The 17722-nt window shown below is 40.2% G+C and overlaps 1 protein-coding gene across 1 annotated transcript in view; it reads right to left on the bottom strand.

The window, feature by feature from the left end:
- Nucleotides 1–814: 814 nt before the first annotated feature.
- The window catches only part of LOC122790772 (N-acetylaspartate synthetase-like), an 80865-nt gene continuing 63957 nt past the window's right edge, over nt 815–17722 (bottom strand). The window contains exon 3 of the mRNA XM_044058385.1: nt 815–1796. Coding sequence (XP_043914320.1) covers nt 1067–1777 — 711 coding nt within the window. The 5' untranslated portion in view covers nt 1778–1796 and the 3' untranslated portion in view covers nt 815–1066. The remainder of the gene's footprint in view (nt 1797–17722) is intronic.

Genomic DNA, 17722 nt, shown 5'->3' with positions numbered 1-17722 from the left:
AGCATGTTTTCAAGTTGCATGTGAGTATGAGACACTGGACTACTAAGTGGAGTGATGTTCTTTGGGACTACAGAAGCCTCTGGCAAATATTACCCATATAAACCCATATATCAGACTGTGTTCTCATAAAGAGCATCATCTAGATTGCATGAACACCTTTGCCTTTGTCTATTCACACCGCATTACCTCATTCCAGCCCTTCTTTTCAAACAATGAAGAGCTAAGCACTGCTATAAACAGAATAATTCTAGATATGCCAGACATTTTAAAGAAAGTAGCACAAATTAACAAATATATGTTGCAACTGTTTTCACAGAGCTCTTAAGCTCTACATCAAAATACTTAGAAATATGCAGCTGCTACATGAAATAATTTAAATCATTTATAAAAAACAGGCTTTTATTTCATTGTATTATGTTTTTATACCTTATGCAGAGATCATTTGTGAAATGTCATACAGTGAAAAAAAAAAACAGGAAAAGAAAGCTTATGTCTTTGAACATCCTATTACTAAAACCAGAATTATTCAGTTCATACTAGCAACACCCTGTTACTAAAGCTAGAATTATTCAGTTCATACTATCAACAGCCTGTTACTAAAGCCAGAATTATTTAGTATCGTACTGTCAAATAATATCATTACTTTTGCTGGAACAGGCAACACTATATTCAACATTTGTTTTCATTGTTATTCTTCAAGTTAATAAGTACATCTAAGAAACTGAGTTTTCTAAATTCAAAAAAGAAATGGCAAAACTGTCAGGCACAAACTGATGTAAGTAAAATCTATGCAAAAAAAAAAGAGCAAGTAATCTAACGGTTCTTAAAATGGCTTTAATTTTAAAGGCTATATACTCTTTTTATTAAGGCACTGGTTTCATTGCTACTAGATTACATATATACATTCCATTACAGTCAGATGAATTACATTGGTCCAGAGGGTTCTGTTTTAAATCCCACCTTTATCTAGTTGTGAAATAAGCACATTGGAAATAAAAATGTATTTCACCTTGGCAATTACAGAGCAGTAGGGAAAGATGCATCATTCTGATTGGGATTTATTACCTTAAAAATGTCTTTCAAACTTTAGCAAGTATACTTGAGACAAAAAAATAACGCAAGTGTTTCCAGGGAATGAAATTTGTCCACATGCACGAAATCCCATTTTTTTGTATAAGTTTATAGCAGCAACTTGTAAAACCGTGGTATCTAGTACACAAGTTTTATATCCATTATGTTCTATAAAACCCAGCACCTCTTGCATCATCTTTCTTCCTAACCCAGAACGTCGGTAGTGAGGGTCAACAAACACACGAGTCAGTTTGCAGGTTTGGGGTTTTTCATAAGTTTTCTTCAATCCAGCTGTGGCAATTACTTTACCATTTGCTTCTGCCACCCAAAAACAGGAACCAGGGGGTCTCAAGAAATGTTCCTCTATGTCAGCCATTTCAGTGTTAAGCATTAACTCTATAAAATCTATATACACCATTTTGCATGCATAGTATATTACAAAGGCTAAGACAGCCATTACTAACATTACAGCCATTACAGACTGAGTAATTACATAGGCCACAGTACCACACACAAGAAGCAAGCTGATATTGGATGGTTGTTTCAATGCTCGTCTGAAGGCAGGTATAATTAAATCTATGTGGCATTGTGTGAACATCCGTAGGACATCGGAATTGTCTCTTGATTCATAGTGTCGAATGGTGGTGCTGGAAATATCCACATCTGTAGTTTCTCCTTTTTTACTGAATGTACTTCTTGTAGTCATAGTCCTTGTTTTTAACTCCCTGATATGTGAATGAAAATAGAGATCTATCACTGGGCAATGTATGTTGATAGTGAAACAAATTCTTAAACACTGTGATAAAAATGGCAGCTTCTGCATCTGTATGTTATAACTGTAAGCAATGCATGTACAGCATTTCAGGTGCAAAGTAAGTTTCTTCCACTATAACATCTGCGTTGTTAATGAAATACACTCAATCCAAACTACCCCCCATAAAGTTCATATCTGCAAAATCTATTTTGTTGTAGGTTACTAATAGGTGAATTGTAACAAAAACTGTTTTGATTATAGAAAGCAAGATTTACAGCTGCTAAGAGCAGGTTGTTGCATTTGATCAGTCTCTCTAGATGAGGTCATGTAGCGATTAAACAAAGTATACTGTGAGAAACTTGCAAGACTGGATGAGATATAGCCAGAAATGTTGAAGTAACTGGACATTGTTGGGGTATCATTGTTAACAGACCTTCTCAGTGGGGCAGTACTCCTGGACTGTCAAACTGGAATACTGATCCCTTTTTGAAAAAGGGGACAGGAGGGTATGTTCAATTTATACAGGAATCAGGTACTTCACCTTAGCTGTGGAAGCAAATGTCAGGGTGCATAGAAAGGAGATTTTAAACAATAATCCAGCTATGATCCAGGAGCACCAATGCGAATGTTATCTGGCCATGGACCTGTGAACCAGTGACCAACCTTTCATAGATATCAGAGGGACTGTAGGAGATTGCCAGGGCTGTTCTCAGGTATTTTACGGGGCTGCAAAATGCAAAAAACCATGTCCAGAAACTATCTTGTGAGCTATAATGGTATGGGGCCTGCAGCCAATGTTGCATGCTGTTTGATCCATGTTGGAAGAGTGACAATTGCGCTAACATTCTTAGCATTAAGTCAAATACATTCAAGGTGAGTGCAGGGTTTTGCCAACCATGGATCTTGTATCATCTCTTGTTTGTTATCTTAATGGACAGGATGTCATGATGCAGCCTAGGTCTGGCAACTGTCCACTTTGGAAATGTAAAAGTTGCATCTTTGTTGACTGTAAACAATGTGCCCTTTTATTCTTGAGAAAATGAGATTTCCAGTGTACACTGAATCAGACTGAAGCACAGAGTGAAGTGTCTAAGATGAAAATCGGCACCTATAGTCATCTCGGTGGCAGATAGTAATGAGGTCTTCACTATGACCCAGGATCAACTAGCCATCTGGGTGGTGCAAGAGCTAGGTGGAGAATGTACGAATTAGTGGCCAGCATAGAGCTGCTTGAGTCACTGCATGGATGACTCTGGATACAGGCTTAGAGAATGCACTTCTAAGCACAAAATCAGGTTGTACACTTGGATGTGCTATTCTGTTTGTAGGCTGCAGAGAGGGGTAGCATATGCTTGTAAGCATGCATACACAGTAAGCCTGGAATTCCTGTCCCAGCATGCTGTCATGAGGAAGGGTGCCAGGGTGTACCATAAAAGTACTCCAATGATGTGATAAGTATGATGCTACACCATGACTGCCCTGCAGTTCTCCCAGGCTGAGGAAAGTTATGGTCCACCCTAGTGGTCTCAGTCTAAAGTAGAGCCAGTCCAAGGTCTCTCAAATTTCAATTTCTCCAAGCTTTTTGGGGTTTCAAATACCATGACAGTAATGGCCTCTATTCCTAAGTCAGGCTATAATTAAAAGTATATGGAATTAGTCTTGTTTCAAGTTTTGATGTTAGTTAAAAGTGCTCTTTGCAGCACAGGCAATGTGCCCAGAAATGGCTCCTTCTGTAAATCAAATGGAGTTACATGTATCAATAAAATATCTAAATATGATTGTAAATTCATAAAAATCCACAAAGAAATGGTGAAGCAACCAAGGCACAGAATGTCCTAGTTTAAACACAGTCCAAGGATAAATAAAAGGTAGGTAAAATCCAAGGTAAATTTATTCACTCAGGTAAGCGCTTTCATGATACACATATCACTTCTTCAGACCTTCAAACAAACACTTCCTACTCAACTATATTTAAACAGTATTCAAACCAATCAAATCAAACCAATTAATTCTTGAAGTAATTAGCACTTAAAGTAAAACCAGTCATTCTACAATATGTACAAAGTCATACTGGAAAACATTTCAAGTATAGATACGTAATAAATATTGTAACATAAAATGCATTAGTTAAAAATGAATTAGTTAAAATGATTAAAATATATATTTAATATGTTTATCTGTCTTTCATTAAAATAATTTAATTTCATTTGAACAACCTCCTATTCTTCAAAACTGGTTTCAAGGGTATTCTATCATTAAGGCCCTTTCCTTTATTAGCTCTTAATCTGATAATCCACCTAGTTTCAGAGGTCTCTGTATGGTTCCTTATATCACCACCTCTCTCATTAGGAATAATTCTCTCAATAACTGAGAACATAAAATTATGGTCATTGTCTTCAGAGGACACATGTTTGGCTAACGCATTAGTGGCAACACCATTCCTAACATTTAATAAGTGTTCCCTGATTCTAAATCTTAGCTGTCTGTCAGTCTTGCCCACATAAAATGCAGAACATTTCTGACAGACAGCCAAGTAGACCACATGGTTTGTGTTACAGTTGGCTGCTACACTAAAATCATATATTCGCTTAGTGTCTGGATGTGTAACTACATTCTCATGATTTATGTATATGCATTGATTGCATCTACCACAAGGAACCGTCCCTTTTACTCCCGCCATAGCTTGTTCCTTATTATGATGTGGATAGCATAACATCCTTTTCAAAGATTTCCTTTTCGTAAATATAAAACTTGGATTTTCCCCTACAACTTGTTTGATTTCTGGATTCTGTGTTAATATATTCCAGTTCTTTTTTATCACATTGGTTACTATATTCACATCACTGGTAAAATAAGTAGAGAATCTAACAGATTCATTTTTATGTTGAACATAACCTGTTCTATCATTATTGGGCATTGAAAAATATGGCTTACCTATACTATCTCTCCATGAAGTAGATGCATCCAGGATACCTGAGGTCATACTATCAGTGTAACCCCTTTCATTAAACCTGCGTTTCAGACTAGTTAGTTCTTCCTTAAATTCATCATCCCTGGCTGTTAGCCTTGAAGTCCTAAGGGTTTGCCCTTTTACTACATTCTTAAAGATATGTCCTGGATGCATACTGCTTCTATGGAGTAAAGTATTACTATGGCATTTCTTCCTAAACAACTTGGTGGTTATCCCATTCACATCATCCATACTAATCATTACATCAAGAAATTCTATTTCCTGTCTAGAGTATTTCATCTCAAATTTTAGAAAGTCAGTGCTGTTAATTTCTGTAGTAAATTCTTTTAACGTTGCATCATCACCACTCCATAACAGGAAGAGGTCATCAACAAACCGTTTATAAAATTGGATCTGGGGCCATCTTTCATTAGTAAGCACATTCCTGTTTTCCCATGTGGCCATGACGAGATTGGCATAGCTATTTGTGCTTGCCGTCCCCATGGCCACACCATCTTTCTGCTTATATAACTTACCATCAAAACTCAACACATTATTGGTTAAAACTAACTCCATTAATAAGCATATTAGATATATTTTCTTTCCATCACATGTCCCTTCTTCCAGCAAATATTGTCTTAACAATTCTAATCCGGTTGTATTCGGAATACAAGTAAACAACGAGCATACATCTAGTGTCACTAATAGAAGATCTCCATCTTGTCTTTCATATGCATTATTAAACACATATAGGTCCTGCAAGAATTGCTTAGAGTTTCTTAGAATATTCCTATTCTTATTTACTAACATTCTTAAATTCTTCTCAACATATATGGAGATAGACTCTGCAGACCAGTTACGTCCTGACACTATAGGTCTTAAAGGAGGTTGATATACATCCTTATGGATTTTCGGCAGACCATGTATGCTAGGCACTAGAGGTTCTTTTACCTTAAAGTAATCGTATAGCTCATTTGAGATGGTATTATCTAATAAACAATCAGATAGTATCCCATCCAATCGTGATAACATCCCCTCCATATCAGCTTGGCTGATATTTTCATATACAGAGGTATCCTGTAGCATTTCATACATCGCTGTGTCATAATACATTTTCTCCATTAAAACTACTGGGCCACCTTTATCTGCTTGCTTAATGATAACATTTTTGTCAGATTGTAATTGTTTTAAAGCATTCCATTCATCCCTGCTAAAATTGGAGAAAGTTTTAGTTCTGTTTTTACCATTCACATTTTCAAATATTTCATTTTCACAAATGTTAATAAAAACATCAATAACTGGATGGCTGGGTGGAATAAATAAACTAGGTTTCTTTTATACATTAACATCTTTAGGCTCACCACCCTGATTTTTAAAAAGCATTTTTAGCAAAACATTCCTACCAAACATGTGCAAATCTAAAATGGTATCAGTTACCTCAGTCCGTTGTGATGGAATAAAAGAAAGTCCCCTTTCCAATACATTTCTTTCATGTTCAGTCAGATTCCTTGAGGAAATATTTAAAACTATACTTCCTTTCTCCATGCCTTCTTAGATACACCCAGGGCTGGAGGGCTTGTAGGTATTTTCCTTTTGTTGCAGTTCATGCTGTACGACCTGCCTCTCTGTAATTGTCTCTCTGAAGTATTCAGTTGTATTGGAAATGTGTGAAAAACCTGTTTTGATGTACCTTCTTGTCCATCATTTTGTATTCCTGATGTGGCTTTCTTTTGTTGCACTTCCTCGGTGGACTCCAGCCTTCGCCTCTCTTCCACTTTTTCACTCGAGTGAACAAAAGTTGTTGACACTTGCTCGATGGATTCCAGCCTTCGCTTCCCTTCCATTCCACCATTTAAATGAGCTGTTGAAGTCATCGCTAAAGGAACGCTAATAGTTGGAGGAATGTTAGATTTAGTTCTCACTCCTAAATTCCTCTCCTCTTCAAAACTCTCTATAGTGATGTCATTGCGTTGTTTAGCGTGCCCCCCCCCTCTCATTGTTTAAGGTCGTACCTTCTTTAATATGATCATAATTGCTATTTTTGGGCCATACAAAGATGTGCCCTTCTTTAAAATCCTGTCCAAGACTGACATTTTCTTGGTACTACAGCTTTCCTGCTTTAAACATTGTTTTTGCATATTTATCAAGGCCAAATGGCAGTTTTATATCACCTGAGAAAGTTTTAACCACTTGCAATGGTGCTTTCAGTTCCTCATCTGATGAAAGTACAGTTGTGTAAAATCTTACCATAACGGTAGATGTCCTTGCCTTCACTGCTGCAGTATTCCCCACAGATGGGATTCCCTTGCATAGCATAGGACATAAAGGTGACATTCAAGCATACCATCTACAAAACTGATTTCCCCAGTAGGAACACCAGTCCAAGGAACTCAAGAGGTAACCTGTACATCCAGGAAGGCCGAGGACTAGGGGGATGGCGGGAGGGAGCAAATACTGCAGCACTGAAGGCAAGCACATCTACCATTATGTGATCACATCTACCATTATGGTAAGATTTTATACAACTGTGCTATGTCCTTAGATTCACTGCTTCAGTATTCTTCACAGATGGGAGAATGCCAAAGCTCAAAAGGACACTTGGGAGGAGGAAGGAGCAGAAGATTCCCTAAAAGACATGATGAACTGCCCTAGCAAAACCAGCCCTAGCTCTAGAGATACCATCCAACTTGTAGTGCTTGGTAAAAGTATGCACCGAAGTCCAGGTAGCTGCTTCAAGAATAGAATTAGTATATAAGTTCTTGAAAAAAGCACCAGAAGAAGCCACAGCTCTTGTAAAATGAGCCTTAGCTAAAGAAGGAAGGATATTGCCATGAAAAGTGTAACAAAAGGAAATAGCCTTAGAAATCCAAGAAGAAACAGTTTTCTTGGATACAGCTAGTCCCAAAGATCTAGGATGAAAAGAAACAAACTGATCAGATTTTCTAATAGCCTTAGTGTTATCCAAATAAATCCTGAGCTGCCTATGAACATCCAAAATATGCAGCACCCTCTCACTGTCAGATTGCAAAGAGGGGAAAAAAGTAGGCAGATTACCAGCCTGATTAAATACCTTAGCAGGCGGCTTGCCATTCTTTTCATGTTTAGTAGAAGGATGAGACTGCTTATGAACAAATGCTGGCTTTGTGGAGTAGTTTAGGCACAGGAGAAACAAAAAAGAAGTTATGTACTTACCATAACGTTCCATGTGAGTTGTTTATCTCGCCTTTATTCTCACTGATGGGTTCGGAACCGATCCTCAGCTCCGACACGGCCGATAGCAAAGCTCAAGATTTGCTAGTAGCTCGAGACCAAGCCCCTTATCCCACAATGCACTGCTGGAATTACTTCAGATCTTGATTGCTGCGAGTAACAACATTTTATATATATATATATATATATATATATATATATATATATATATATATATATATATATATATATATATATATATATATATATATATATATATATATATATACCCTTTTATTTATTTCTTCAAAGAAACACTTCTCAAAGGGGAAGAAGAAATATTGAATAACCAGGATGGTACTAGCCTCTAAGTCAACAGTCAGCCAGGAGGGGGAAGGAGGGAGGGACATGAGAATAAAGGCGAGATAAACAACTCACATGGAACGTTATGGTAAGTACATAACTTCTTTATGTGAAGTTGTTAAATCTCGCCATTTATTCTCACTGATGGGTAGCGTCCCTTTCACCCTCAATCTTGGGTGGCTCATGGAAGTATGTTCTTCAGTACTGTGGAACTAAAGGAAGACCTGTCCCTTGAAGCCTTATCTACTTTGTAATGTGTGATAAAAGTATGAGGCTTAGACCAAGTGGCTGCAGCGCAAATATTGTCAAGGGGCAATTTAGCTTGAAAAGCAGAAGACGTAGAGACGGCTCTGGTAGAATGAGCCTTCGGTTTGTGTGTTAATGGCATGCTCGCATTCTCATAAACAAAGCAACCACTGAAAGAGCGTGCAGGAACCACAAACGAACAACAACAGGCAGCAAAAACCACACGCGACTGCTGAATCTCACAGTTCCAAACCACACGAAACCAATGAACTGCAAGTGATATTATAAAATCACTAAAATTTAATGGTTTAGCGCTTTCTCTCGCTAAAAGGCGAGCTTCATCAGAACCACATACATTATACAATAACTTCCTTAAAAACCATAACTGGCGCCAAAGTGACACCTACAAAACAGGAAGTGCAAATTTTAAAGGCATACCCATATTATTAGAAAAAAACTTTTAAAAGTTTCAACAGTACATATAATACAAATGTGCATATAATACAAATGTGTAAAACAAATGAAAATATATACAAATATAAAAAGCACAAAAAGTACAAAAAGTTACAAAATATGACATTAAATCACAAAGCTTGACCCTTCATAAAATAAGAAATATAAAGATTGTGTTTATTTGTCTAACAGTAACGCAGACTTAATCGATATACTTTCATTAATACCTGGTGGGGTTGTGGCATCCAAATATAGTTGCCACCAAAGCTCTCTAAAAGACAAATAGTTTTTTATATCACCTCCTCTAGGATTTCTTCTAACAGACTCCAATATAGCAAATTTGAAGAAGTGTGTGGCGCCTAATTCTTGAATGTGTTTACTAAGGGCATTTTTCATGTCTAATCTTCGTATGCTATATAGATGGGAATATATTCTCTGACGCAATTGTCGTTCTGTCTTCCCTACGTAAAAACAATTGCACATTTGACAAATAGCAATATACACAAGCATCGTTGACCTGCAATTGCCCTTACTAAAATGTACTGTACTACGACCTACATTTTGCAAAACAATACTACTATTGTCAAATATGTGGGTACATTGTTTACAAGTACCGCATTTAGAGGAATGAGTGACTGAAAATTGACTGGAAGCATTCGTGCCAGGAGGGGGAAGGAGGGAGGGACATGAGAATAAAAGTGAGATAAACAACTCACATGGAACGTTATGGTAAGTACATAACTTCTTTATGTGAAGTTGTTAAATCTCGCCATTTATTCTCACTGATGGGTAGCGTCCCTATCACCCTCAATCTTGGGTGGCTCATGGAAGTATGTTCTTCAGTACTGTGGAACCAAAGGAAGACCTGTCCCTTGAAGCCTTATCTACTTTGTAATGTGTGATAAAAGTATGAGGCTTAGACCAAGTGGCTGTAGCGCAAATATTGTCAAGGGGCAATTTAGCTTGAAAAGCAGAAGACGTAGAGACGGCTCTGGCAGAATGAGCCTTCGGTTTGTGTGTTAATGGCATGCTCGCATTCTCATAAACAAAGGATATACAATCTGATAACCATTTAGATAAGGTTGTTTTAGCCACTGGATTACCTTTTCTGGCTTCTGAGAAGGATACAAAAAGTTGATCTGATGTTCTAATATCCTTAGTTCTGTCAAGATAAAATCTGAGCTGTCTGTGTACATCAAGTTTGTGCAGCATGTATTCCAATTTGTTAGAGTGGTTGGGAAAAAAGACTGGCAGCTCAATGACCTGATTGATATTTGATTCAGAACAGACTTTAGGTAAAAATGAGGGGCTTGTTCTGAGAGATACTCTATCAGCATGGAAAATCATGTAAGGTGGGCAATACACAATTCAATAAAGGAAAAGAAACTTTTTTTGTTTTAAAGTGATCTCAGAAGAGACTTCAAAATTGTATGAATATAATTTAAATACATATTAATACACAATAAATAAATAAGAAAATAAATACATTTCATATAAATATATAAACAATTAGTAAATATATTATTGCAGATAAGTTAATATTTTACTTTAAATGATGCATCAAATATAATATATATGATAACATAATCATCAGAATGCTAAATATATATTAAATACCCAATTCTTGATTTAAACAATTGGGTTTTAGAGTATTAAATTTTAATATCATCCTGGTCTCTAATTCTAGCAATTTGCTCGATGCATTATCTCCCCTATGAATAAAAGGTTTACCCAATATACTAAATCTTAGACTGTCAGGTCGACCATCATGTACATCAATGAAATGTTTGGCAACTGGACTAAATTGATTCAAGTTCCTTATATCTGTCAAGTGTTCCAGGATTCTTATTCTAACCATCCTCTTTGTTTGTCCTATATACCAAATATTAGTGCAAAAAAGTTTCTTTTCCTTTATTGAATTTGAAAGTTGAATTGATTAATTGATTAATTGTTTTGAATCAAATTATATATAATCTCACTGTTGTGATGTAGTGAGTTGTGATCCTTGAAGGCGAACTGCCGAGGTACCAGATCGTGAACAATAAAGGAAATTATACTGGTGAAGTACTGGCTGTTTGGTGTGCATTGCTCTTAATGTTCTTGCAGTGTTTTTGATAATCATGTAAGGTGGTCTGACAGATAATGCTTGAAGTTCTGATACTCTGCGGGCAGAAGTAATGGCCACTAGAAAAATAGTTTTCCAGGATAAATATTTGAGATCACAAGAAGATGCTGGTTCAAAAGGGGGAAGAATAATTTGAGACAGCATAAAGTTTAAATTCCAGGGAGAATATGGAATTTTGATAAGAGGTCTCATGTGAAGAACACCTTTAAGAAAAGCCTTAGATAATTAATGGCCCATAACATTTGAGCTACCAAACCCAAGGTGAAAATTTGAGATGGCAGCTAACTGGACTCAAACTGTAGCAGCTGCTGCCCCTTCCTTAAAAATCTTTGTCAAGAATTATAAAATAGATGATAGCGGAGCTCGGAAAGGGTCAATTTTCTGTGTGTTGGCCCAAATTGAGAACCTTTTCCATTTACTGCCATATAATTTCTGGTAGATGGCTTGTGAGAAGACAAGAGAATTTGTCTTGTATCTTCTGAAATTGAATGAAGCCTGGCAATTAGGGGAAGTGGATTCGCCAAGCAGTCAGTTTCAAGGACTGCAGTGAAGGATGGAGGTCCCGTGACGGGTGCATCAGAAGATCCGGAACTGGGTCCAGGATCCATGGATCTTCCAACAGATGATGCTGGAGAAATGGGAACCAAATCTGTCAAGGCCAGTAGGAGGCTATGAGGATAACAGTCCTTCCCAGTGATTTTGCTTTCTGTAAAAATCTGGTATCAATGGGAAGGGTGGGAATGCATAAAGGAGACCCGGGGGCCAATCGTGTAAAAGTGCATTTCTCGGGGGGTGACTGGGAGGTGGTATTAGGGCAAAGTAGCTTCTGCATTTTGAATTGATGTGGCTGGCAAAGAGGTCACAGCAAGGCTGGCCCCATTTGCGGAAAATCAACTCCGCAACCTGTTGTTTGAGAGACCACTCATGAGGGAGCAATATCGCCCTGCTTAGTTTGTCCGCTATCATGTTGGATTTCCCTGGGATGTGCATTGCTAACAGAAAATGCTGGGATGACACAGCCCATTGCCAGACCCTGAGGGCTTCTCGACAAAGGGGGTAAGACTTGGTTCCGCCTTGCTTGTTCAAGTATCAGACTACTGACATGTTGTCCATCTGAATTGCAATAGTTCCTAGAGGGAGAGAGTCCTGAAAGTACTGCAATGCCAGAAGTACCGCTCTCAACTCTAGAACATTGATGTGCAGATGTGATTCTTGATCTGTGCATGTGCCTTGGGCAGTCTTTCCCTGAAAATGCCCCCCCCACCCACCCTATCAGGGAAGCATCCATGGTCACAGTGGCTACTGGGGGGGAGAACAAAGGGTCTTCCAATTGTGACATGAAGAGACGTCAACCACCACCGAAGGTCTCTCTTGCAAGAATCTGTGATGAGAATCATGTGGTGCATCGGTAGTTTCTGGTAAGACCACTGAGCAAAGAGGAGCCATTGAAGAATTCGCATATGCATCCTTGCGAGTGGTATAGCCAGGATTGCTGCTGCCATCAAACCTAGCACCTTCAAGACCTCTGCTGCTGTAGCTTTGTTCTTTGACACCAGTGAGCTGACATGTTAGCGGAGAAGTGAGATTCTTTCGACTGGAAGACATAGAGTGGTAGTTGAGGTATCTAACTCTGCTCCTATAAAAACGGTATGCTGAGATGGCAATAAGGCAATCTTTTCGAAGTTGATTGTAATGCCTAATTGATTGCAGAGTGTATTGTGTTGCCTGAGTCAATTGATGCCTGGTGGTAGCGCTGAGGAGCCAATCATCTAGGTATGGAAACATCTGGAATCCTAGACGTCTCAGGTGAGCTGTGACCACTGCCATGCATTTGGTGAACACTCTGGGGGCTGTAGTGAGACCAAAGGGCAGGGCTCAAAACTGGTAATGACTGGCTCCCAGACGGAAATGCAGGTGATCTCTGGAACATCTATTCATCTTTATGTGATAGTACGCGTCCTTGAGATCTATGGAGCACATCCAATCACCTTTCCCTAGGAAGGGAAGAATGGACTGAAGCGTGACCATTCAGAACTTCTCTTTCTTTATGAACTGGTTGAGTCTGCTGAGGTCCAAGATAGGTCTCCAATCCCCTGTTTTCTTTGGTACCAAAAAGAATCTTGAGTAAGTTCCGAATCCAATGTGGTCTGCTGGGACTGGTTGTATGACTCTTTTTTCTAACAATCTGTGGACCTCTACAATTGCTTGTTCCCTGAGACTGGGTGGAACATCTGGGATTCTGTTTACAGGAATGGGAGGGGTAGAGAATGGTATGAAATATCCTCTGGAAATGATGCTTTGTAACAATGTATCTGATGTTATGTTTAACCAGGCTTCTGGGTACAAAGACAAGCAACCCCCGACTGCCTCCAGAGTAGAACAGCCGGGCCCCCTTTCAGGGGCGCTGGTAGGGTTGACCAGAGAACTGACCCTGTCACCTTGTTGCTGTGGACCCCCCTCTGCCGCTGGGGTGGCATCTTACGTTATAACCCCCTCCTCTGCCTCTAGAGGGGGTTTCTCCACCTGTGTCCTGAAAGGCTCCCTGTGCTTTTCGGAACCACATTTTCCCTCCCTTAGGGCCCTTGGGGTAAGGCTGAGTAGGGGTAGAAAAACAGACTCCAATGGCAGATAAGGTCTTGCCTTCCTGCTCACACCTGGTTAAAGTTTCCTTTACTTTAGGCCCAAATAGTGATGAGCCATCAAGTGGGATGTTGATAAAGGAAGACTTAAAGGGTTCCACAAAGGAACAGAGACGCATCCAGACTTGTCTTCGAAGAGCAATGCCCGAACTGGCAGCTCTACTCGAACCATCAGCTGCATAGGATATGAGACGCATGGACAAGTTTACCACTGAGTTTAGGGTAGCGAGCTGGGCGTTGACTTTGTCGGCCACCCCTGCAGCTACCGTACCCTGGAGAGTATCTCCTAGCTCTTTCAGGAGATCTCTTTGCATCTTGTAAAATTTGTTAAATAGTTCAGCGATCACAGAGAAAAAGTCGCTGAATTAAACATGCATTTCCCATATCTATCCATGATCCTAGAATCTCTGTTAGGAGGATAGATAGATGCGGATGTCTCAGACACTTCCTTTTTGGTGGCTGCAGCTACCACCATGGCATCAACAGGCACTCCCTTTGTCAAAAATGGCTTGTCTGCTGGGGCAGACATGAATTTATTTGACTTGCGAGGAACAGGTTCCATGGCCTCCGGTGACTCCCATGCCTTACAAGAGATCAGTTCCATGAGCTCGTCATAAGGCGGAGACACCCAAGAAGTGTTAGGTTGAGACCCAAAAGCCTTCAAGAGCATGGGCTCGTCATTAGTAAGGGTCTTGGACTACCAATTGCCCCTCTGACTAAGGATCTCTAATATCTCTGCAAAGGAGATATCCTCAGAGGGGGATCGAGGGGACCCTTCTGACTCATCCAAGTCTGTGTCAGATGTCAAAGACTCCTGTGTGGAGTCTAAATGCCTCCTCTTGCACAGTCTCTTCCTGGGCACCTCCTCAGTGGGGGGATCTGGGGAGGTCTCAGAAGAGCAGGGGACACCCTGTGGGGGTACTTGAGGCTCAGGGTCTCTACGCTTAGGGGGACCAGTAGATGAAGAAGCAGACACAGGAGCTTGAGGGGAGAGGGAAGGCCAAATGATGCTGGCATTGTCTTTGGAGACAGGACTCTCCTCATAGCATTGAAGGCACCATGGCTCTGACGAGAAGGAGTAGACCGACCCGAAAGTATCATCCAATCCTCCCACACCAAAACCATGGGCTCCAAGCCCGCGGTAGGAGCCGAGCTCATCCAAACCGAAGCCCCGAGAGGAAGAGTCGGCACTGACAAATTGGTCCGACTATCCTCCCCGGACCCGATGGGAGAGCGTCGGCTCCTAGAGTCCTCGGTCGGCGCCGAGGACATCTGAGTAGATGTAGCCGATAACACCAGTGCGGGTATTGGCTCCAAGGGTTTGACAATCATTGGTTTGGTTTCCTTCAGCCCAAAGAGTCCAGTACAGCTCAGAGGAGTAGACAAATCCGGTTCCATGGTCTTCGGCCCCGACGAGCTGGTCGGGGCTGACAACAATTTGGCAAGTCCTGGTGCCTGTAAAAGCTTCTGCACTAGCCGATCCATGTCCAAATATGAACGGCTGACTGAGGACTTAGATGAATGCACCAAAGGTGCTGACTGGAGCAGAGGAGAAGAGGGAACCTCAGAGACTGGCTCCAGTATTGAGAGCTGGCTCTGAATCAAAGGTACACTCGGTTCCAAGGTCTGTGGAACTGATGACCCTCCCTCTGAAGTTTTTGCCTTTTTTACCACTTTGGGGTCTGAAGATTTTGTGGATTTGGAGGACATGCTTGTACCTTCATGGCTACTCAACACCTCAGAAAAGGAATGCTGCAGTAATCCCCTGTCTATTATTTCCTCCTTCTCTCCAAGATGACTCTTGAAGATAAAGAAAGGCAAATGCTGCAAGTGTCTTGGAGGTGTTTAGCCCCTAGATAGAAGACACATTGAATGTGTCCGTCAGTGACAGACATTTTAGGCCCACAATCTGGGCATTTCTTGAATCCTGATTTAGTATGGGACTTTTCCTTGTCATCCGACATAGTAAAGATAAAACAAATCAGTATACTGAAAACTAATACAGTAAAGTCCTTACTTTCCTTGTAAAAACCCACAAAGCAACTAAGCCCAATCCGGGCACTATCTATAACAATTAACTATATTTTACAAATACAGGGCTAAGAGGCCCTCAGAGAAAAAACCTGACTATTAGAAAAAGGAGATTAATAACTCTAAATAGGGCTAAAAGGCCCACACAAAACAAATAAGCCAACAGGGCGCTTACTATCCAAAACTACAGATTCTATTATTAAAATTTTTAACACTAACATACCACTATCTATATGTAAATATCTAAGACAAAAAGAAAGTTTTTTTTATCAAAACTTGCTGTTTTTTCTCACAAATGGTCTGAGCTAGCTGGATCACCGAGATTTCTCTTGCCACAGCAAACTAGATCTGAGGTAATTCCAGCAGTGCATTGTGGGATAAGGGGCTTGGTCTTGAACTATTGGCAAACCTTGAGCTTTGCTATCGGCCGTGTTGGAGCTGAGGATCAGCTCCGAACCCATCAGTAAGAATAAACGGCGGGATTTAATAACTTCACATCACATGTTTAAACTCCTTTAATGCCTTACTGTTATCCTGAAGGGACTTAAACAAACCAGCAGCTGCTTCTCCAAACAAATGTTTAGTATCCAGAGTATCAGCCATCAACTTAGCCTTAATATCATCGGGCAGAGGTTGAAACCTAAGCCAAGAACACCTTCTCATCATTGAAACAAAAACAGCAGCCGTAGAAGAGGTTTCTGCTGCATCATAACTACATTTGATAGAATCCACTAAACATTTGATAGAATGACAGACCACTTGAGAGGAAGCCCTTAGCAAGGAAAGAGCAGACGTTTTACCCTCAGAGTTTGGAAAATCAGAAATAAGTTGATAGGCATTAGAAAGAAAATCCAACACATACCAAGACATATGGGTCTGATAATTAATAGCCCTAAAAGCTAGGGTAACAGAAGTGTAAACCTTCTTACCCAGCCTTTCCATGGTTCTGCTATCCTTGTCAGAAGCCAATAACTTGGGTGAAGAAAGCAATTGAAATGACTTATCAGAGGCTACAGACACCATAGAGGGGTCAGCATCAAGACATTTATAAAAAATAATTCTCAGGCACCCTATAAAACCTATCAGGCTCATCGGGAGCAGGAGGCGGGGAATCACGTGCATGAGAGGCATTGGAAAAAGCATCCGGCAAAGCAGCCAAAACTGGAGGAATAGCCTCAGGTTTAGGAGATTCCCACTGCAGCAACTCATAGTACCTCTTATGGCTATCAGAGACAAGATCACAATCCCACTTAAAAATTCCATCATCCTAGAGAGTGTGTCCCCAAAGGAAACATCAGGACTAATAGATTCCTCCTCCTCTGACCCATAGTCCAAAGGAAAAGGAGTTTGAGTAAAATACATCAGGGATTTCACATCAGAATCTGACTCTTCCTCAGAAGAATCCTGTTCTCTAGGGCTTTTGGGGGGAGTAGAGGACCAAGGAGGAGCAGGAACAGAAACCCCCTGAGGAGGCTTTAATGACATTAAACCAGTAAATAGCCCCTGAGTAAATGCCTGTCACTCACTTTGTAGATCCCTAGGAGCAGAAAAAACATGTTTATGTTTTGTTTCTTTTATAAGGAACTGTGCCCCTATAAAACTGAGAAGGCTCAGACCCAGGATGGCAGTTGGGAACTGTAGTAAGAACTTCTTCTCCAACTAAAATCTGAGGAACTCCCCTAGACCTCTGGAATAAATCAACAATGGTTCCCCCTGAATGTCCAAAATGGATGCCTGCAAAGCCTCTTCGGGCATGCTGCCAGCCAGATCCTCACCAGCCTCCAACCTGGTCACTGCAGAGAAATCTGACAACACAGCCAGGCATGCCTCCGGGTTCAAAACTACTTCAGGAGAAACACCCGGCAGAGGCAGAACAGAGGAAGATTCTGGTCATACCTTTT

This window comes from Protopterus annectens, chromosome 16.part0, assembly GCF_019279795.1.
Source record: "Protopterus annectens isolate FY-2018-M chromosome 16.part0, PAN1.0, whole genome shotgun sequence".
Classification (NCBI taxonomy): Eukaryota; Metazoa; Chordata; order Ceratodontiformes; family Protopteridae; genus Protopterus; species Protopterus annectens.
This window is presented reverse-complemented; position numbering and strand designations above follow the sequence as displayed.